General features: G+C 39.4%; 1 protein-coding gene across 9 annotated transcripts in view; it reads left to right on the top strand.

Annotated features, from left to right (window-relative positions):
* The window catches only part of GTDC1 (glycosyltransferase like domain containing 1), a 414,534-nt gene that overhangs the window by 300,450 nt on the left and 90,220 nt on the right, over positions 1-23,864 (top strand). For all 9 annotated transcript variants that reach the window (XR_006602412.1, XR_006602410.1, XR_006602411.1 and 6 more), the window contains one exon: positions 22,709-23,053. Coding sequence is in view for 4 of the 9 variants with exons in the window: in XM_045066517.1 (XP_044922452.1) it covers positions 22,709-23,053 (345 nt within the window). In the remaining 5 variants the exon portion in view is untranslated. The remainder of the gene's footprint in view (positions 1-22,708; positions 23,054-23,864) is intronic.

Here is a 23,864-nt window from a genome sequence, read left to right as displayed (position 1 = left end):
ATTTGTCCCAAGGAGAATGTGGGATCTGGAGAAGAAAATTACATGGAGTGGGCCTGAATTAGGAGAGAAAGGTAGTTAGCAGGATGGTAAATTTGATGATTTCACCCTGCTTCCCTATTCACAACAATTGCTAGACTCTACAATGTAGAGGCCAAGCACCACATCTTCAGTGTGGTGATGTACATGCTTAGCATAGGTACTATGTGGTGAGGTACATGCTTAGCATAGTACCTAATAAAGAGCAGTTATATAAAATATATTTAGGAATGAAGAAAATCCTCAACCCTAGGAGAGTGTTATAAACCCCTTTAGAAGTTAGGTGAGCTTAAGAGACTCTAGTCTTTAGAAAAATGCCAGTATATATCACACATGCACACAATTATCCATATAATTACAATGGCTTCAAGGATTCCCTGAAGACCATTCAGGGTCTCCAGGTTAATAATTGGTGACTTGGAGAAGTGTGACACACAATTTATGTCTTGAATATTATTCAGACTCTCATGATTTAAGCTTACAGAGAACTGTTAGATAAAGTTTTTCTAGTCATAGAAAAGTTTTTTTAAAAAAGGCATTATGGGTAGATTTTATTGTGAAAGATGCTATTTTATTAGATAAATAGATATTATTTATTTATTTATTTATTTATTTATAGAGAATATATATTATATATATATTAATATAAACCTACTTTAGACAGCTTTTTCAACCAACTCATTCCCATAATTCTAACTGGTTTTGAAAAACAAATTAATGCATTACTATTTTTTACAGAGAACATTCTTTAATAAAATCATACTGTTACCCCACAATAACATTGAGTTGCTTTTGTAGTTTACCTGTGTGACCATACGCAGTTAAAGAACAATGAAAAGAATCGCAACAAATTGTGCCAAAAGAGATGAGGTTCCAACAACTGTATTTTACTTTCTATGACACATGGCAAGAATACCCTTTACTTAAACATGCGTGCTAACACAATAGGCACTTACTATCTGACTACCCTTTGAAAACTATTCAGTTCTTGACTACAAGCAATTACTAGATACGTGACAGAGAAGAAGTTGAAGAGGGGAAAACATTCTTAAGAATGAAGATTTTGATATTGCTGTCTAGGTATGAGATTCTTTCCTGTTCATTACCTCACTCTTTCTGAATTTGCTACCATGTTTATTATTGGCCCATCCTCAAATCTCTGCATCTCACATCCAACTTGAAACAGATTTCTCCAACAGCTTTTTTTTATATATTCATGGTTTTCTATAAGTGCCTTATGCAGCCGCACTTCAAAAATAATAGAAGAGAAGATATGACAAGGGATGGCGGTTTGTTGTCGTCATCATAGTTTTCCATCCTCATTACTCCAGTATCTGGGAAGTTTTTAGACCAGTAATACCACTGATAGCCACCAGGGCAAGGTGAAGGATTCAGTGGCATCTGTTTAGAGCAGAAATAAATATAAGAGAATATCTGAATCCTTCAACTAGTTCTGGAACTTTTCTAGGAGACTCTCTCCAATTATGGCACCCAAGCCATCAGCAACCAGCTTATCTAGTCTAAGCAAGTGTGTTTTCTTCTAAAGCAATTGGCCTTGGGATGAAATGGATTTACTGATGTGTAGTCTCTGATCTCCATCAGTTATACACATACCATTTTAACTAATTTTTAAAATAACTCTAAGAAGTAGTTCCCATTAATAAGTGAAAAACCAATGGCTCAACTAGGTTATCTTGTTGGCCTAACGCTACTTACCTGTTAGGTGATAACTCTGAAATTTGAGTCCAAGGCAATTTGCTTCTTTTTTTTTTCTTTTTTAAACATATGTATGTATTTTTTTATTAACATATAATGTATAATTAGCCCCAGGGGTACAGGTCTGTGAATCATGAGGCTTACACACTTCACAGCACTCACCATAGCACATACCCTCCCCAATGTCCATAACCCAACCACCCTCTCCCTACCCCTCTCCCCCCAGCAACCCTCAGTTTGTTTTGTGAGATTAAGAATCTTTTATGGTTTGTCTCCCTCCTGATCCCATCTTGTTTCATTTTTTCCTAAAGGTGCCTTGCCACACTCCCCCTTCTAATGTACCTTCCTTCTCATTCCTATTTCTAGGACATATGTGACACTTCAGTGAGAGCAAAATTTAATTGGCATTGTTACCAACCTCTCTGGAGTTGTGAACAAAATACAGATAAAACAAGATGGAAGGTTTTGCACATAAGTGTCTTTGCCATTAACACTAGCAGCTTCTTTAATCCTAGCAGGCAGAAGTGATCAAGTGTATCTCTTTCAAAGAGTACATGCGTATTGTTTTCCAATAAAAGAATAACATATATTTGTTAGCAGATGACCTAAACTGATCCATTCTTTAATGAACCAGGGAAGTTGGATTCTTTTGCTAATCCGTGAATGAATGGTCTTGTCAACATGATCCCAGGAGATTGGGAGTGACCTTGTGTTCTCTGTGGATGTGGCTTTGGGTCAAGGAGTGTGAGGCCAATGGGAAGTGGCCTCATTTGACCTTTGAGAGCTTCATGTGATTATACCTTTAAAATCTCCCATGGCAAAAATGTTTTTTACCCATTTACCATGTAGATTGGGAGTTTGTTATTTATTAAATCTTGTGAAAATAAAATCTGAATTTAAAAATAAGTGCATGCTTACTATAGCTGTTTAGGTTCACTTTCTCTAGCACTCACCTTCATTTCTGTAAAACTGAAACTTTATTAAGCAACTGCTTGTGCCAAGCACGACGCTGAACAGTTTCCTGTAAATTATATTTTACCCTCTCAGTGGTCCTCTGGCCTTTTTAAAAAGGATCATGCCAATAATCGGGAAGAGCAGTGTGGTTTTTTTATAATGACAGTGATTTCTTCATATTCAGATAGGTTTTTAAATGTTACACTTATGACTTTTGTTATCTTTCCTTCCAAGAAAGGATAAATGCTATTTATGAGAAGCTCAGTTTAATAATATCAGATGAGCAGAATTCTATTTTTTTTTTTTTATGGTAGTCTGAACATGGAAGGCCCTTACTCTAAGACAGTTCAACACAAGAACAGGTCCAAAGAGTATTTTGTGCATCTTAAAATTTAAATTTACATTTAGCCAATCAGAACTCAAAGCTCATATCAGTGTTGATCATACAAAGGGAGATGTTTCTAATTAACTAACTTTAAAGCCCTATCTTAATCACTTAGAGCATTCTTGTGCACATCTGTGCTGCAGGAGTGACTGGATTACCTCCATGGGGTGTGTGTGTGTGTGTGTGTGTGTGTTGGGGTGTGCGTGTGTGTTTAAAGCAATGCTCTAACTCTATACAAATGCGATTCAGCACTGCTTTAAAGTTTAGAAGCAAATGTGTACTTAGTAACATAGTTTTAAAAGCTGACTCCCCCCCCCCGCCAACACCTTATATGTTCTTCTCTTGTAAATTGGGCTTGTTTGTGGAGGGCAGCTGTTTCAAAAACTGTGACACGTACATCCCAGAACGTCTTCCCTCTTACTTCGATCTAACCTAAATGAGCACCAGAGCCAGGGCCTCTCATGTGGTTTTGCTTCATCTGACAATGACATCAGTATCTTTCCATTTGCCTTATTTTCATACAATGATGCCCTGAATGAGTGGCTATGCCAGGAAAGGAAACTGAGTCCTAGGAATAATTTTTGGTTAGAGTAAATGAAGTGATATGATAAACAAGTCAAATCTGATGTGACAACATGGCACAAAGCTGTGACACAAAACGTTTGATTCTCTTCCTGTGGATGTTTTCTAAGGCTTTTATTATGCCTTTCTCATGTCTTGTGTGTATATATACTGATCAGTGGAAACATAATTCGTGTGCAGATATTTATTTCAATCAATGAATGACCAGATGGTTCTTGCCTATGTTGGAAGAGAATCATTTTCCCTATTCAGTAACGGAGGGACATTCTTTGTAACAAACTAAATAGAGTGACCAGCTCTAGCCCAAGTGAGAAACATGCAGCTGCCTTTCTCGACTTTGTACAGTTAGCAGAGGCTCCTCCATGCCTCTATTCTTATTTTTTTAATTGAAATAGTTTGTGTATTTTCCCCACTGAAGTACCACATGCTCATTGTAGAAAACTATGGCGGTACTGACAAAAACAAAGAGAAAGAACGCTTATAAATTGATTTTTACTACCCATAACTAGACACTTGGAGATTTAATGATGACAATGAAGATACAGAACTGATGTTTATTTGAGTTTACTCTTTGCTGAACACCATGCTAAGTGCTGCACATAAACTAATTTAATTCTCCCTGCAACCCACTGATGTAGGTAATAGTATTGACCCCGCCCCTTTAGAGCTGAGAACACTGGAGCTCAGAGATGTGAAACAAATCCCCTGAATCACACAGCTAACCCATCGATTGCCAAGAGTTAACTGTGTTTGCACTTTAGCATGTTGCCCTTCAGTTGTATTTATGAAGTTTTCAAAATGTTAGAACATTTCATTTTTACACAGACAAACCTGTTTTTTACTTTCGTGGCTTCTACCTTCAGAGTCAGGTTTTAAAAGGCCTTTCCCAGGCCTAGATTCTAACAGAAGAGGGAGAAGAAAAAAAAAAGAGAGAGAAGAAAAGAAAAGAAATGCCACCAGTACCAGAAGAAAATAATCACAAGCCGGAAAGCCAAGGTGTCTGCCAAAGCTATCACCAATAGGAAGAGAAAGGAGAGCTGAGATGTGTCTGAAGGCAGTGGCAAAGGGGGGAAACAATAGTCCCTTCTTATTTCCATCGAGTGCAGTCTGTTCAATAAACCAGTTACATGCACTTCTTTTCTTGCCTTCTGTCCTCCCCTTTAAGCTTCTGTAGCAGGCCGTGCTGTAAGAAGAAGAACTGGAAGAAAAGAGAAGAGGGCTTGTTACATAGCTGGTGCTGTTTGGGAGACTCTCTCTCATGGGTGTCAAGTGCCTTCTGTCAGCAATAGTCAAATGCTGGCTCTTTTGTGTGGTGCAGAGGTATGTTCTTCTGAGACATTCATGGGAAGACCTTGCACACACACACAGGTATTCCCTAGCATGGGTGAAACCCTCTCTCGGGAACCTCTTATAACTTTCTTCTCTCAGATCCTGACACGAGAATATGCTCCTTGCCCTGAAGTCAACCTTCTTGAACATGTCCTTTCGATATGGTGTATGCATAATTCCCCTTCACTAGGAACGTGGGGTGGGAGTGGGAGTGAATTAAGTATCCTTTCCCTTTCAAATGGAAAAAATGGCGCTTCTTCCCTCTGCCATCTGCTCTCTCTCGTTGCCCTGCCATTTGGATAACTTCAGTCAGCCTCTTGCTTTCAGAATCCTGAAGTCAGGGCTATCGTCAGGATCTATCCCCCATATTTTAGGGGGGCATGCATTAGGTCCTCCCCAGAACAGTTCTGAGCTCTGTTCTAGGAGCAGGAGGAAGAAGCAAGATTTTGAGTGTCAGCAGCTTGGAAGTCATCCAGTTTGAGGAAAGAGATGCCAGCCTCCCCTTCTGGCAAACATCCCAGATCTCTACAAGAGCTTCTCAGGGAGCCCATCTACACCAGTGGATGCCCTCCTTAGTCTTAGGTTGTTAGTGATGAGTAAGAGTCATGCGGCCCATATTTCCACCTTTAGCAAGCCCTGCAGAGGTGTATCTTGCACTTCTTTTTGGCATTTGGCATTTGGAGGTCTTAATCCTCAGGGTGAGGATCTCAGCTGATGTGCCAAGAATAGGACAAGCCCCATGTCACACCATAGGATATAGAGTCATTTTGTGTTGTGAACATATCACATGATAAAAAGTTTTTAATTTTTTCCAAAATGGATCGTTAGTTATCACAGATACTTTCTCATTAATTTATTACTTTCTTAATAAAGACCAAAGCCATCAATAAATTGATACTCATTTCTTCTAGAGGTATAATCCCATTACGATATGATAAAAAATTATATCAGAGGAGTTCTCTGTATTTCAAAGCCATTTCCATGCCGCAGTGTGTAGTCCTTCAAAGCAGTATTTTGTTGATCTTGGTGACAACAAATTCAATATATCTAATAATACTGCATAGCAGGTCTTCGTTCTCTTTCCTGTTGATGTGACAGTCACTCTTTAATGAAACCTTATTTTGTATACTATTTGCATTGTAGAGCAGGAATGAAGAACTCAGTTTGTTTAAGCAGTAGCTGATCTGTTTATACTTTTTATATTCTTCCATCAAGAAATAATTACCCTTCAACCAACCTTACCTCTTCCGACTTCACATATGCAAACCACCTAAATAAAACATACTCAAACACCCAAACCACACATCAGTATACAAAAACAGTCAGGACCCAGAAAAGCATAAAATCGTGTATGCATAACCCTTGCCACTTCCTTCTACCAAGGCAGTCATTCATTCAGCAAGCACGTATTGAACGTCTACTGTGAGCCAGTAGAGTTGATTTCGCTCATTTATTTGCTACAAGGAGTGAAGAATAAGATTTGTTTTAACTCCAGTCCTATAAAATCAAAATGTTATTTCTGGCCTAACGAGGATAATATCATAGTAAGACTTTAGTATCTATTGGTTTGTTGTCTGTAATTCTCTGCTGGAGTACATGAACTGCACATGGATTGGTTTTAAATGGCTTTCAGCAGATGGCTGCAGGGCCCTCTGGACTTTGCTGTCTCTACTCCTAAACTTACATTCAGTTCTAGAATAATCTGGTGTTTGACACCAGAGAACTTGGTTCTGCTATGGCACATTTTTATTGAAATGGTACCTGTGTATAAATTAGGGCACAGAGTGACAGTTCAGGTGGTATGTGCTATATTTTAACATGGCCCATCCTAAAAAGATGCAGGTCCTCAATACAGCTAAATTATGGAATAAGGACATTTTTTAAGATGACAAGAATATTTTTGTTTGTTTTATATGAGTACTCCATCAAATACTTTTACGAGGACATTTATTAACATTTATGGTTAGAAGTATACAATTTCCCCTTATATGTAATTTAGTATTAAAAGAGATGTTTGCATATCTTTTTGTTTATGACCCACAAAAATACAAACTGTGAATATATATAATTCTTTACTGAAAACATTTACCCATATTCATGAACCCGCTATTCAAGAGAAGGCTATTTCAAGATACAAAGTAGCTTTCTTGCTTTTTAATAATGTTGAACCTCAAAATAATGTTAAGTATATCCTGAAGGATGACCATGGATGGTTGTGGTCCTTAAACAACCAACATTACTATCTCTTTAAAAATCTTGGAAGAGGAAGGGGTGCCTGGTTGGCTTAGATGGACTCTTGATTTCAGCTCAGTTCATGATCTCGGGGTTGTGAGATCGAGCCCCATGTCAGACTCTTCGCTAGGCCTGGAGACTGCTTCAGATTCTCTTTCTCTTTCTCTGCCCATCCCCTCCCCCTTTAAAAAAAAAAAAAAAAAAAAGCTTGGAGGAGAGAAATTCAACCATATGTTAAAATGTCTGGTTTTTCTTATAACAGCAGAGATTTCAGTTTGAGTGGGCACTCCATAAATATCTGCTGATTGCCGAACAGTAAATGTCTTAGAATTTAGAAAACTGATTAATTTTTAGGGAAGGATAAAACTTAGGTACCAAGCTCTCTCTATTGCCTCACTTTGGTGAATCTGTAATTCTTTCTAGGCATAGTAATCAATACCCACCTCTCCTTAGAACCTTTTCTGCTGTTTCCTATCCAATATCTATTATAGTTTAGCAAGTCAGAAACTGGCTCTAACAATTTACTGTGGGATTAAGCCCTTAAGAACTTCAAATATTAAAACTTCTGGATAGAAAAAAAAAAATTGTAAGGGGCGCCTGGGTGGGTCAGTGGGTTAAAACCTCTGCCTTTGGCTCAGGTCATGGTCTCAGGGTCCTGGGATTGAGCCCGGCATTGGGCTCTCTGCTCAGCAGGGAGCCTACTTCCTCCCAACCCCCACAACCTCTCTCTGCCTGCTTATGATCTCTGTCAAATAAATAAAATAAAATCTTTTTTTTAAAGTAGGTTTTTAAAACAATTAGTAACATAAAAATAAATTTGTAACATGAGAAATAAAAGATATTATGAAAATTAGTACATATTTTAAAAGGACTATGTAGAATTTTAATATATTCATTAAAATAAATTCAGTGGAGATGTTAAGTATTGGATGTGTATGAAGGGAGAATTAGTAACCTAGAAGCTAGATCTTAAAGAAATAAAAGGATAATAATCCAACACATATCTAATAGGACTTCCAGAAGGAAAAATGAGAGAAAATGTTAGACGCAATAATTAAAGAGATTTGGGCAAGCAATTTCGAGAGATTTTTAAAATCATGAATTCTCAAGGTAATACCTATATTTAGTTTCAGAAGTCAGAGAGTAAAAAGTCTAAAATACAAAGCAAAATCCCTTTCCCCAGTCCTTCTCACCCCTAAGTTCTCCCACCCACAGAGGCTACCACTAACAAAATGTTTAGTTTTTTCTTGTCTTGTTATTTCTTAATTGTTAAAATAGATATTATCTACTTACTTCCTACCAGTAGAAATGATTTAGTTAGCTCTCTTACAATCTGAGTGTGCAGGGGCACACACACATACACACACACTTTCCCTTACTCTATCTTTCCAATATGGTTATATCTCAACTTTTGGTTGATTAGATATTCTGTGTTTATAGCATTATTGCCATGTAAAAACGTGCTCCCTGCTGAGCATCTTTGTATTCTGTGACTAGGTTTTCTTCCTTGAACAATTCTTCACTTTTTCCTGAAGCTAATTATTGCTTTGGCTTTATCTGCCTGGTGTCTGTCACTATCCCAAATGCATTCCCAAGCTCTGCTGCTATTACTGAGTTACCTTCTTGATATGACCAGTCACATCAAGAAACCTATCATTTCCATCTTTTTCCTTGGGTATCTCCAACCTGGAGATCTCCATTCTCTAGTTCTTGTTCCTTCTAGTTGCCTTCTGGGCCCTCGAGTCAACTATTTCCTTGATCCCATATCTCTGTGTTCTTTGTTTTCCTTTCTCATTTTGGTGTGGTAGATCTACCACAAATGGGAAGTAATGTTCTATTGTTTTCCACTATTTGAACTTTCTGTTGAGCAGTCTCATTCCTGTCTCTTTCTGATCACTTATATCTAACTCTCCCAGTTTGCTCTCCCAAAAGGCATTAGACTTTCTTTTTTCAACCCTGGTATTCTGAAATTCCGTAATTCTGTTTGGATTGGATTTTTGTTCCTTTCTTATGCTGGTCGTTCATTCCCTTCAGCACAAAAAATGTTCTTATATTGTTTCTTTGATTTTCTCCCCCATGATTTTCCTCATCTTCATTTTCTTCAACTTCTGTTTGGCAATATTCAAATTTAGATGGGCCTCATTTTGTTATTGCTTCTCTTACTTTATTTTCATTTTTGGTTTTCTGCTTCCTGTAAAATTCTCTCAACTTTATCTTCCAATTCTTCTAATGATTCTTTTTCAGCTACCGTACTTTAATTTGCAACCACTCTTTTTTGTTCTTGAATGTCCTTTGTTATTGAATTCAGTTTTTCTCACCATGAAGGCAAAAATCTTATTTTATCACTGTGGATATTATAGGAATTTTTTTTTTTAAGTTTTCTTCTACTCATCCTTCTGTCTCCATTCAAGTTCCTTTTCTGTACTTATTTCCTTTGTCTTATTTCATTTGAATAGTTTTCCTCAACTGCCTGATGGTCCCTGGCTCTTCATTCATATCTGAGTGTGTAAGACCCTGAAAGGTATTTAGTGTTTCAGACCCAGGGCTCATGGACTAGTGACCTTGTTCATACAAGGAGCAAACAGGGATTCACTCGTCCTGTTGTGGGCTCGCCATATGTCATTGGTGGCAGGACAGTCCAGTGAGTTTCCAGAGAAGGGCTCTTCTCATCGCCTGGATGGGAATCTGTTGCTGTCTGAGAGCCACATGGTTTGGGAAGGGCACTAGAGAGGCATCACCAATAAATGGGAATTCTTTCACCTAATTTCCCTCATCTTTGCCTGAATTCAGCCTTATCTGGTTTCTAGGGTTCAGCCCTTCTGGTGAGGAAGCCTCCTTTCTGCTGGTGAAGTGAGGAGTGGGAGGTTGGGCGGGGAGGGGAGACAGGAGGTAGATGCCTGGCTGCACTGAGCTCTGGGAAGCAATCAGAAGGCTTTGCGCTCACTTCCTATAGAATTGCTACTGGTTCTGTTTTCATTTCTGTCCTGCATCTGCACCTCCAGAGGTACCTGGTATGTCTGATACCTAAGCCTTTGGAGTTTGTCTGGAACACATGAGCTGCTGCTTCTTGGCTAACATCACATGCACAAACAAAATCATGTGCATGCTTAGACATGTTCTGCCTTCTCCTCTGTGCTCAAACACCACTCACTCCGTCTGCTTTCCATCTTCCGAAATTTAGTTGACATTTCTTTCCTATTGTCATCTTTCTCAGTTTTCCTCTTTGTCCTTGAAAGTCTATGCCTGTTTTTAAAAATATTCCCATACCATTATTTTAGCAGAGATTCAAAAGGCGAGAGGGACTTAAAAATTGGTATTTGCTCTGTGGTGCTATCCCCAGTCCATTGTTCATGCTGCAGCAAAGTGTTTATTTAGCCCCAATCTGCCTGTAAACTTCTCAAATGGCCACAAACAGCTTCCCTTAGATTACCAAGGGCAGAAAAGCCTTTCCCTGGTTTTATCATGAGCCTCATTTTTGTCCCTCCCCCTCCCCTACCTCCACTCCCTATTCACCCCCAATTGACACTCTGACCATATTTTTTGCTTTTTATTCCTGGACCGTTCCCCAACCACCATCCCCCTAGGCCCTTTGCACATGCTATTACTCTTAGCATAGCCCACCTCTCACTACTACAACTGGCTAACCTCTGATCACCTCCATAGCCTCACGTGAAAGATGACCTTCTCCTAGACAGCCTTCCTTCGTGCTATTGTCGTTTCCAGGACTGGGTTCCCATCATCCTAATAGAGTACCTACCATGTCGTGTGGTCCATGACTGCAACTTGGCTATTTGTTCGGCATATACTAGGCACTCCAACTTTTGTTTAATGGTTACTGAATGTTTTTTTTTATTTCTCTGAACCTTCTTCACTTAGTATTTTCACTGGGTATTTAAGGCCTTTCTTTGCTGTCAAGCCTTGGTTATATTCTAGTAATAGCACAGAAATTTACCCATCTGTTTGCAAACGTAGAAGTACTGGAAAGTATAGAAAACCTGAAGTGAGTGGGAGTGTTTGTACGCTCGCTTTGTACACTTGAAGGCTTCATTTCACATGTAATATTAACAAACCTGTATCTTCTAATATCAGTTTAGAATAAAATTAGTTTCTGTGGCTTAACAGTTAGACAGCAATAGAATCAGAACTTGAAGTGAATCAATACTTAGTGTCGTAGCATTTAATGTGGTGGCAGAAATAAAAAACAACCGGGTTGTGCTAGAAGTTGGATTTGCTGGTAATTTTGATTTATTCAGGTTGTGGATGGGCAAATGAAAAAGGAAAAAAAGCCGACTGGATTTTTTGATGCCCATCTGTTCATGCTTCAGAGACCTGGAAACTGATGTTTTAAATTTTCTGGTTTTACTTTCTTAGTTTATGCAGCTTTAACTTGGGAAAAAAATGGAAAATCTAGTAAGAAAAAATGAAAAGAATAAAAGAAAAGACAAGGAAAAGTGAGAGGTAGGAGAAAAGTACCATAGGAAACAAATAATAAAAAGGGAGGAATATATTCGTTTGATTTATAACATTAGGCCTTTTTGTAATTAATGTGCCTCTAGGCATGAGTACAAGTCTTTGATTAGTACACAAATGAAACTAAGGTAACATATTAAAATTGCCTGCCTTAAATGAATGGCTAAACTGTAATTGGTAATAGTTAATAAGAGGAAAAACATATCTTTAAAAAAGCCTGAGTCTGGTTCAGAAAGTATGTTTCACTATGAAATGGCAGTAGAGTCAAGTATCTCTTTAGTAATCACGACAACATAATGACGATACCCTTCACCATTATCATCAATAATAAAAAACAATAGTATTTACTGACCTCTTCCTGTGTGCCAAACAACATGGAAAACATCATTCTGCAAGGCAGCCTTAATATTATCCCCATTTTGCAGATGACATGACCGATATTTAAGAAAAAAACACTTTCCTCGGATCAGCTAATAAGTGGCAGAGCCCTGAATTTGAAACCAGACAGTGTGCCTAGAGCCCTACTGACCCAGTGTGCCCTTTTGCCCTTGAATAAGGACTGTAAGATACTCAGTACATTTGAATTAATGTTTGGATCCTTATTCTTCTACAGAAGTCTACCACTGACGGTATTCTCATTGATCAGATGAGAAAACCCAGGGTTAGAGAGATTAAGTGACTTTATACACAACCAAATCTTTAAGAATAATGTCTTTCCTAAAACTCCATTCTCTATTCTTTATTCTTAATTCTTAATAAACAAGTACCATTTTGTGTTCCACAATAAAATTCACAGATGTTTCCTCCTCTTTGTTCTCCAAATTCATAAGTTTTGATAGCCCTCTCTTCTTTGACAATATTCTCTTGTTCTCACTGCCTGTCAACATAAATATGGGGCCTCCTACTCCATTGGTTTCCTGATACTCTGTTCAGGAAATTCCATGCATCACAGTGTTGACCCCCTCTCCCCTTTCCGCAGCAGTATCCATTTGTATTGGTCATCTCAGACTTCAAACAAACAAACAAACCATGGGGTTTAAACAACAGATATGTATTTTCTCACTGTTCTAGCAACTGGACACCTGAGAGCAGGGTGCTGGTATGGTTGGTTTGGGGTAGGGCTCTCTTCCTGGCTTGTAGACAGCTGCCTTGTAGCCACATATCTTCACACATGGTGGCAGAAAGGAGGGGAAGGAGAGAGACAGAGAGAGATCTCTTCTGCCTCTTAGAAGGCAACAGTCCTATCAGATTTGGGCCCATTGTGACCTCATCTGAAGCTTATTACCTCCTAAAGATCCTATCTCCAGACATAGTCACATTTGGTGTTAGGATTTCAACCTATGAATTTTGAGGGAACACCATCCAGTCCATAGCACCAGTAAAATGATGTCATGCTCTCAGGGAGAGTCTCCAATTGGAAACACTGCCATAGGGGAATTCTTACATTTACTTGGAAAGAAGAAAGTCATCCTTTCTTTACTATCAATGCATTTCCCATCCTTCTTTCAACTTCCAATAATGGCTTCTCAAAAAATAATAATAATAATAATAATGGAATAGAACACATGATTAGAGGTCATTTTTAGAGTTCCCTTCGATGCTGTATTGATGCTATAGAAGACCTGGGATTCCCAGAGTAGTGAGAACATTTACTTGCCAACAAGGTAAATCCTAGCAAAGGAGCTTGCTGAGTCTAGGTACATGCGGAACAGCTACTTCCACCTGCTTGAAAGAGATTACTTCAGATCCACAGTTTTCATTTTTTATGTATTGTCATTAACTAAGGTGAATGGATGGAAGGTTTTGCAGTTTGGGTTCTGAGTTACTAACGAAACAAATAATGAGCAAGTTATTAAGGTTGAATTGAAAAATTAGATCATTTTAGTAGTAGAATCGGTAAACAGTTTAGTTTAAAGGTGGTGTGGATAATTTACAACTTCAGGGAATAAGAGACCAAAATAAGTTGGCATAAAATGTTACTACATGTGCACTAAAGGCTTTGTCAATACAGACGGGATCTAGGAGGAGCTTCAATGTTTGTTGAATGAGTATTTGTGGATTGATTACAGTTTCTCATTCACTGACTGACTAGGAAATTTGCTGTTACTCAAGATGGTCTTAGGGCTAACTCCTTAAGTACAGGTGTCAGCCTGAATGAGCAAAGGTCTGGGAAGTTTATTAAGATTTACTCAGCTCCTCCCCAGGGCACAATTCTCTTTTAATCCTCTCCAGAAATCTATAAAAACAGACACTATCCCATTTTATAGATTAGAAAACCGAGGCTCAGAGAAATTAAGTTATTTGAATAAATGCACAAATTCAGGAAGTGTCTTATACTATGCAGCCTGGATTATCTTCTGTTCAACATGCCCATTGCTTGAGTGGAGTTCCTTAAGGTGCTTCACAGAGATTGCTCTCCACCTGTCCTCCCCAAATCATCTTTTCCCTAGGCCTACTGTGGTATTTGAAATGATCCTATTTGTGATAAATTCCCTTGAGTGAAGGTACTATCCCCTTTGGAAGGGTACAACACATTGAGCATGGAAGGTGAGACACTGTGGAAATTTAAGATTCATATCCAATAAGACCAACAATGGAGAACAGGGTATGATTCAGGGCTGGATCCAAAGTGGGGCTTAGTTCGAACATACAGGCTATAAGGAGACACATGGTATGTGTGGGGGACCACAGGGCGACCCGGGCAATGAGAAAGTAGTATAAACTTCTTAGGGAGTTAACCACCAGTGGGTGGTTAAAGCTTGAAATGGAGGTGGGAAAATTAAGATTCCCTGTTTGCAGTTCAGCCTATAGCTCTGCCTAACTGTGTTGAATTTCTCTAGTAAACCTTGTGTAAAATAGAGGGTTTTATTGTTCTGAGAGAACTCTTTTTTTGGGAGGACTGGAGCTCACGAGAAGTAAGCATGCATATGCTCACAAGACTGGCTCTGGATTTGATAAACATTTGTTCGGTCAACATGCAAGGTAGCTTTTCATCTCATACATTTATACAGACCTTAAATAGAAAATGGCACAATACAAACCGCTCGTGCTAGTAGACAGTTAAATTAGCAATGTATACAATCCAAAACACTCTGAAATCAAGAGAGCATGGGGGCTTGAGGTATAATTGTTTAAGTTAAATAATACTAACCACATAAACCAAATTGTCAGAAGGGGTCATATAAACAAATGGTCTAAGTAAGGTTATGTGGAAAGTGTTAGATTTTCAGGAAAGCGGTGGTGGGAAAGAAAAAGAAAAAGGAACAGACTCATGAGCACAGGACCATCTTTTCCCAGGATAGCCATACATCCCAACCATCAAAGGGATGACCTTCGCAAAATGGCGGCCCTCAACCAGGGGAGGAACCTGCAACTTGTCTTTTGGGTGGCCATTTGGAAAAGGTGCGCTCATCCCTCAGGGTGTTCTCTCTGGGGCCAGGCAGGACTAATGAGGCCAGTCTGATAACCACAAATTTGCTTTCAGTCTCAGCATGCATTTCTCAGGCTAATTAGTAGGGTTTGCTTGTTCGTTTTGACTGCAGCTTGTGTCTCTGGATTCTGTTTCTATATCTTGTCACAAAACAGATTCTTTGTAGTTGCTTTGAGACGCCCTTGACCCGTGCCCTCTCGCTGTCAGTATTGCATGTCGGCTTTGCAAATTTGTACCACAAGAGATGAAATTTGGTTCAGGCACCAAACAGTGATCATCTAAACAACGTGGCCTAAGCAGCCACGGTGCTGTTGGATGGTTGCTCCCTAAAGCATTTGTGCTTTGTGCGTGTGGATTATGATTGACTCATCTGTGATTTGAATTTGTTCATATTTTGTTCCGCCAGGAGTGTCTTGTTGAAACAGCCTCCATAGACATGTGCCATCTATTTTATGAGTATTATCCCTTAGCCATCTCCAAGAAGGAAGAGCAGCCATCCTACAACCGACCAAATAAGCCTGTCTGTCTTTCTGTTTAACGTTGTGGTCTCCCAACATCTAGTTTTAATTATGATGAATTTCCTTGCTTGTGATTCCTTTATTTAGTGAAGATAGTGTGACAAGAGGTACAGGGGCGGGGGGAACTGTACACATGAGAATGCTAGATCTAGATTTTTACTTTTATAGTTTATAGTTTTATATAAATCTGCTTACCATATAAGTGATATATTGGACACATGTGGGCTAGCATGATTTTTTAATTATCTTTGATATTTGCTTATGTGGCTAAATTCTAAAAATGTTAATTTTGTGATTAATTTCCAGCACATTGTTTGGAAACAGTGAATAGTTTTTGTTATAAATCACCCAAGAACTTAGATCACTACATTGCCTGGATGCATCTTCCCATTTGGTTTTGGAAAAGTTATTTATCTTTGATTCCTATTTCTTTTCTTCTCAACTCCCATTATGGTCTAAACCCAGGAATCCACAGAAATGGCTGTGATAAAATCAAATGATATTTTTTTCTGCTATCCTCCGTATTAGCCTGGAACCATATCTTCTGTCACTTTTTTTCACAGATTCCCCTCATTTCTTTCAGACTTCCCTTTGTCTACTGATATGTGGCCTTGGTGTACAGCCTGTAGTTTCAGTTTCATCATTTTCTCATGTGAATGCATTTCTCCACTCCTTCTGCGGTGCCTTCCATTAAAAATGTGCCGCCACCTAGCTGGCTTTCCATACTCTGGCTGCACATCTCCTAGGGTCTCCAGTAGTGTTTCCCAGAATATCCTTTGTGGGATATTTATTCTTAAGGTGCATCGTTGGGGGTGAGGGAGTCCTTTTTTCATTAAATGTTAAGTTTGAGAAATGATAAATGTAACATTCCTTTTACATAATAGGTGCTCAATAAATTTGTTTTATTAAATAAAAGAACGAATGAGTGGACATATTTATAATATACATTAGCATGTACTTTGGGAAGTTCTTTAGCAAAGAAATGTTTCGCTCTGTTTAACCCAGCATTTACCAAACATGTTTTTTCAAAACCTTCTCTAGTGTTGCACAAAACACACCTTGTTAAAACTTCAGCCTAAGCCATACAACACCATGGCCATACCACTCTTCCTCCCTCAGACCCAGTCTATGTTGAGAGGGGCTGAGCTTCATCAGCAACCTCTTCTTGCCAGTCCCACATGCAAGGCACGTTCCTTATTACAGTTGCCAACATGCCCCTCTCTCTGCCTTGGTTCAATTCTAGAATCACCTTTGACTGGTTATGCTGTCTTGCCCTTTAATCATCTGCTAATTTGCATCATTCTTCACGTGCTCTCTTCCAGATCTGTTTTGAAAAGCAAGACCATAGATAATCTCTGTCTCGTGGACTCTTATTTGTGGGTATTTATGAGATTCTATAGATTGAACTCACTATTTAAGTACTTTCTTTTGAATTCTCCCAAAAACCTTTGGTAAGCAGCGTATTCCACCATGACATACATTTCAGCCATGGAATTTTCTTCAACAACACACGAACCAATATTAATGTCCTAAGTTGACTTGACTTGCTTTATTTTATCGCCTTCCTTTTGACTACCGCTGTCGGTTAGCTAAACGTACTCTAGCCTCTCGACTTTAGCAGAGAGAAGCCAAGGTACCTAGAGCATTTCCTGCATTTGCTATCCATCTTAACATCATTTAAAGCTACTCTGAAATCTAGTCTTTCCAGATTGATCTGAATAAGGCCATTCCTCTATGTCCAGTTCTAGGTGTGTGTGTTTGGATGTGGGGATGGCAAGAAGCAAGCAAATGTAAGTCTAGAAGGTATATACACCCGCCGTATCTTTGAATGTTACCCAACATAGTACTGGGTAACATGCGGCAGTGCCTCTGGAACCTTGTTGGAGGGAGGACAGGTGTGGCGAGGAAGGAGAGGCTCTGCTTGTGAGGAGAGGAGGCTCTACTTCTGTTTCAGAGATTGGCCGTGGGTTGGGGGGAGAGGTGGGGGAGGGCCCCCATGGCGAATAACAGATTGCAAATGATTACAGTAATCAGAATATTTCTAAAAGTAAAAACAGGTTCTGACAGAACTGAGAGACTCGGAAAGAGGGAAGGATGTTCTGTGAGTCAGGTGGGCAGTAGCATTTCTTTAAGAAAAATTGGGGGGGTTATTAAAAGGCCAATCTGGCTTAAGCTCTACAAGGCAGCTCACTGGTTTTCTTCTGACTCTTTTCTTTCTTTCACTCCTTATCGCAGGACCTTTTCTGTTCTCATTAACACCTCCACCAGAGTTGGAGCTCGGGAAGAGAAAGGAGGTGTTCAGACATGTGCCTATTTGCATGCTCACTCTCTTGAGTTAATCCCGGGACAGCACATTCTGTCCAGTTCCATAGAAAAGCCAGTTTCACCCCATCAGTAAGGTATTATTTTCTTTTTTAGCCTAGAACAGCTTATTGCCAAGCTTCTCTTAACTGTACATTACAAATAGCGTCTGATTAAGAATGTTCTGGATGGGTTAATTAGTGTGGTGACTATTATTAAGCAAACTGCTTGTTAGTATTATGCCTATTTGATCTTGGTATTGATGTGAAGTAATTGACCATACAGCTACATTTAGAAAAGCTGGAATAAAGTTTTTTGATTTCTATTATGGCAATAAATTGTTTATATTAAACATGTCTATGAAAATATGAGTTTCATGGCACAGAGAATCAGAATAGACTCTGTGTGGGATGGTAGATGAGGCTTGTTTTGTTTTGTTGTTTTGTTTTGTTTTTTAGAAATATTAATACACTTGTCCAGCTTGCTTCACAACCAGCGCCGCTAGAACAAAGTGGCAAAAAATTATTTCAGCTCACTCCTGCAGAGTATATGAAGAGTAAAGGGATTTTAACTTAACCTCACCTAAAGAACATATTTCCTTTTTGATTTAGCTAACTGCCTGAATACTTATCTGGGTAACAATCACTGTATATAAACAGACTATTAAAGAAAAATATGGGAAGATATTCTGAGCAAGGAAAGCATAGCATGTAACCACCTTCTTTCAAACACCGGATTATTATCTATATTATTTATTGGTATTTTGTCCAGTCCTATTATTAAGTTTCCCTCACTATACCATTTCCATAGAGAATTTATTCCGTGAGCTAATAAATTATGCCATCAGGGAGTTTTTCTTGAAATTCAGCTTAAATTTTCCCATTCTTAATTTCATCTCATTACTTCTAGTTATACCTCCTTGTACCGGCTAAATAATTATTCTCTTTCCTCGGAGACTCCTATTATGGACCCCTCTACTTGTCACTTAACCAGGCTATTCATATTTAGCTCCTTTAATCTGTCCTCATAAATCAATTCTTCCATTGCCTTAATCATTATTATTGCTCTTCTAAGAACTCTCTAATTTTCAAAGATATACAGTTACAGGTGCCCCGGATGAAATCAGCATTTGCACGGCTCTCTCCCCAGACTTGCTGTCTTCCTTCTCCGTATGACACACTGCATTACAGAGTGGCATTGGTTTGCTGGTCGACCCAGCACAGGTTTCTCTGGTCAAACTCTAGACAATCTCAACAGTGTTTTCCATATGTCCTACTAGCATTCGGTTTTTTGTTGTTGTTGTTGTTGTTTTATAACATTAGTAAGCTGAGTTTTTGCTTACTGTCCATATTTATGTTCTGCCTCTTTCCATGTCCCACTGACCACCACCAATCAAGTCAGCCATCCACAGCCTGTGTTAACAGAGGATCTTCTTCATCCTCGCCAACATTTATTTTTTCTATTTTTATTTTTTTAAAGACTTTATTTATTTATTTGTTTATTTGACAGACAGAGATCACATTAGGCAAAGAGACAGGCAGAGAGAGAGGGGGAAGTAGGCTCCCTGCTGAGCAGAGAGTCTGATGTTAGCCTCCATCCTAGGACTCTGGGATCATGACCTGAGCCGAAGGCAGAGGCTTAACCCACTGAGCCACCCAGGCGCCCCTCCCATTCCTTTTAATTTGCAACTTTGCTCACATGCTGGCCAACATGAATGTATTTTAAGAGTAAGATGGGTCATGATACTGTTTTCTAACATAATGTTATGTTGTTGCAATGCCCGCTGAATTTTTAAATGTAAATCTTCCCTGCAGTAAATTTGTAATTCTGCTAAAATCCTTTTTAAGCTCGCCTAGCATCCTTTCTCTAACATAAACAAATAAGTTTCTTCACTTGCCTCATTGTCGTTTGCCAGATATGTGCAGATGTTCCTTCTCTTACTGTTTGTTTCACTTGTTAAAAAGTTAAGATACTGTTGGGATGCCTGGCTGGATCAGTCAGTGGAACGTGTAACTCTTGATCTTCGTGTTGTGAGTTTGAGCCTCACACTGGGTGTACAAATTTCTTAAAAATAAAATCCTAAGGGGCGCCTGGATGGCTAAGTCATTAAGCGTCTGCCATCGGCTTGGGTCATGATCTCAGGGTCCTGGGATTGATCCCTGCATCAGGCTCCCTGCTCAGCAGGAACCCTGCTTCTCCCTCTCCCACTCCCCCACTCCCATTCCCCCTGCTTGTATTCCCTCTCTCGCTGTGTCTCTCTCTCTGTCAAATAACTAAATAAAATCTTTAAAAAATAAATAAATAAAATCTTTAAAAAAATAAGTAAAATAGTTTTTAAAAAGTTAGGGTATTTTCATGTTCTATTTATTATTTTGCTTTTGTGAATCAGTGGGAACATTTTCATTGATTATTTTTAGTTCCTTAGATTCTCCTCAGTGTTTTGATTTGTTTCAGGAAGATAGTTCGTTCGTTCCCATAATAATTTTAGACCGGTGAGGTATGAAACTATAACCTGTATATGCTCACATTTCTTTATTTTTTTTATTTATTTATTTAAAGATTTTATTTATTTATTTGACAGAGAGAGAGAGATCACAAGCAGGCAGAGAGGCAGGCAGAGAGAGAGAGAGGGAAGCAGGCTCCCTGCTGAGCAGAGAACCCGATGCAGGACTGGATCCCAGGACCCCGAGATCATGACCTGAACCGAAGGCAGTGGCTTAACCCACTGAGCCACCAGGCGCCCTCTTTATTTTTAAATCAAGAATTAATGTATTGTTGTATGAGGGCATACCAAAGGTGTTAGCACCTTTTTTGTGTTTTATCTACCTCTATACAATCATGTATTTATTACTTGGGAGGGTTCTTACATAGAGGGTGATTTCTCTCAAAGGGCTTTCTGAGACAAGCACAGAAGCCCCCCAAACTTTTGACTCCATAACGTACACAGCACACTCCAGCCAGACTTCGTTTCCAGCTTACAGCAGAACCTGCCCCATCCCTTCATGTTGCCCTTAGTCCTTGCCTTCAGACCTAGCAAACGTCCTCGGCCCCTCTCCCCCGCTGTCGACCCTCAGCACACTTCGTTACTCACCTTCACCTCTACTCACCTTGCGTGAAGTAAGTGACCTCGTCTAATGCTTTGGTGACACACTGTGGATTCCACACCTGCCGCCTGAAACTGTTTTTTCCAACTCCACTTTTCTCTCCTTCTTCCTTCAGCTTCGTAAGAAAGCTTGCTCTGTTCTCTTCTATAAGGGCCTACTTGCTTTCCCTTCCTGCCAAGAATCCTACATGCTCTGCCGTCCTCCTACTTCTGTCTTTTAAGAGTTTTCTCTTTCTTCAGAAGCCAGCTCTCTTCCCTAGCAAGTGTCCCCAAGTAAACATCCAAGTGAAAACCCCTCTGTACATGTGCCCCAATAAGGAAAACAGACCTCACTTCCCCGTTCTCTCAATCTGGCTTTCTCTGTCTTTCCCTCTTGGATGCGCGCACTGTAACCGTGAGGCTGATTTTGGCCTGCACTCTCCACAGGAACTACCCCTTTGAGGAGCAAGTGATCCAAAAGCTCCTTACCTTACCTGGTGCTCTGGTACCTGTGCAATGCTTTACACCCCATTTTTATGTATTTTTAAATCTTCTTTCCTTTCTTAGGTACTCTTTGAGGCTCTTCACTCACTTCGATGGGGTAATATTACTCTCGGCTTCTCTTCTTACTCTTCCAGATGTTCCTTATTGCTCTTCTTCCATAACTCTTCTTCCTCACCTTTGTCTTAAATGCGTATACTCCTCATTTCTTCACTTACTTGACAATCCAGGGGAGGGGTGAGGTCTCAGGGTGGGCTTCAGGGACTCTAAGAAAGCACTTGTTGTCTGGTCTCCGTCTACTTCTCTGACCCTCACATTCTGGGACCTGGCCCCAGCCTCTCTGGGTTGCTTGCTATTCCCTGAAGAGTTTATGTTCTTTCTCAGCCCTTTCCTTGGATCACAACATTCCCTCAGTCTAGATCTTTCCTGATCTCCAAGTCAGAATTAATCCCTGGTTCTGTTTTAAAACTTGGAACATTCGTTCTTTTTGTGTCTCACCACAGGGTGGTTGGTTGTTCACGTCCATTCTAAGTGCTACTGGTTTGCTCCGCCAGTAAATGGTGAGCTTCTTGATTTCATTTGATTTAGATGCTTCAGCAATAAGTGACAGATACCAAACTCTTCATGGCAAAGCATTATGGGAAGACAGGACAGAAATAGCACTGAAAAAATAACCTTCAAGAAATATTCTCAAGGTCGATTTAATAAAAATGTGTGTCAGGCACACAGAACAGTCATGTGAGCAGAAATGCCCAGTGTTGATCAAGGAAGTTTCAAGCATTTTTGTTGGGTAACAATTAAGTGTGGCTTGGAAATATGCATCAGGCCATGCAGTGACTGGAAAATGTAAAATGGAACTCTGGCAAGATGAGTGAAGGGAGAGTGATAAATCATCTCTCTATTCTTATTTTTCACGGTGTGCAAAGTGTAGGCTTTATAGCCACATAAACACTTTGAAAGCCCCCAAAGACAGTGTGGTCTGATCGCATAGTTTTGAAGTTTGTTTGGATCTGGATGGCTACTACTTTTTGTACTCTTTCTAGAATGTTTGTTTTACGTTTAGTTTACTTTTATCAGTTTTCTACATCATCATGACATCCTTACAGAAAGGTAAAGACAAGTTTTAAATAGTCTTTTCACTAAAAGTGTACTGCATTTCCTTTTTGTAACAGATTCATGCCCAAGCACAAAACAGCCCATTTACAGAAGATCCTCAGCCTTAAAGGAAATGGTGGCACTACTCCATCTATGGCCCTTCCTTTCCAACAGGAGCAGAAAATTTCTGAGATTTTATTGAAGAATTCTGACTCAGAGTTCGGACCTGGCAATGTGGCGCCACAAGAAAACCTGGGTAGCTCATTAACACAAGAGTCAGACTGGAGAATGTGCAACCTGTCAGATAATTCAAGTTCTCACCGTCAGGAAAATGCACAAAATGTGACTTTTGATCCCCGTGACATTTTGGGAGGAACTGATGATCCACAAAGACCACTACACATTGTGTGGCCTCACAGGTGGTAAGTTTGAGACACACCAATGTCGTTAAGAGTTGTAGATTCCTAATAGAAAATATGTTCCAATGATTGACTCAGTAACTTCTTGTCCCTGTCATTTAGAAAAAGATCATTTTAGTGTGGCAGTACTATGAATGTGCTGCCGAGGCGGTATTATCTTTATATCTTTACATAGATAGTTGTGTGCTTAGATTAAATTGGATTTACAGATACTTATTTGCCATGATTTGCTGATCTCACAACAGCAGCTAGACACTTCTAGAAAATCAAATCTTGTTCGAGAAGTTTCCGTACCAGAACAGGATTCCATATCTACACCTCTTTACTGTTATCCTCTATTTCATATATTCGTGCTGTTAAAGCATTATGACCATTAAAACAAAAACGATTTCCATTATTTCCTACTTTGACCAGATTCAACGGTGTGCCTTCATGTCACTTGTCATAAAACCTATCATGTTGGTGACTGATCCCTTGCTCCCCAGTGCCTCTGCTTTGTGCTGAGCAGAACACTTTCTAGCAGAATCTCCTCTGAACAGACGAAAATCAACTGCAGCATGTAATCGCACCAAATATAAACTCATAAACTTAACCCGGGCTCCTATAAATTAGGATTTAAAGAGGTAAAATGTCCTGATAATCTTCTGGTATTAGGCAGAAACATTTTAATCTAGTTTTTATTCCTCCCAGTTAGTTTAATCTGCATGTGGCCTGATTAGAGCTCACTCCCCCACAGATTATGGTCTCTTTATTGCAGAGATGCTGGGCTGATCATTAGGTCCGATTTTCCGAGAGCCACTGTTTACAGGTGAAG

Source organism: Mustela putorius, unplaced genomic scaffold, assembly GCF_011764305.1.
Source record: "Mustela putorius furo isolate JIRA1106 unplaced genomic scaffold, ASM1176430v1.1 tig00003867_pilon_pilon_pilon, whole genome shotgun sequence".
Taxonomy (NCBI): domain Eukaryota; kingdom Metazoa; phylum Chordata; class Mammalia; order Carnivora; family Mustelidae; genus Mustela; species Mustela putorius.
This window is presented reverse-complemented; position numbering and strand designations above follow the sequence as displayed.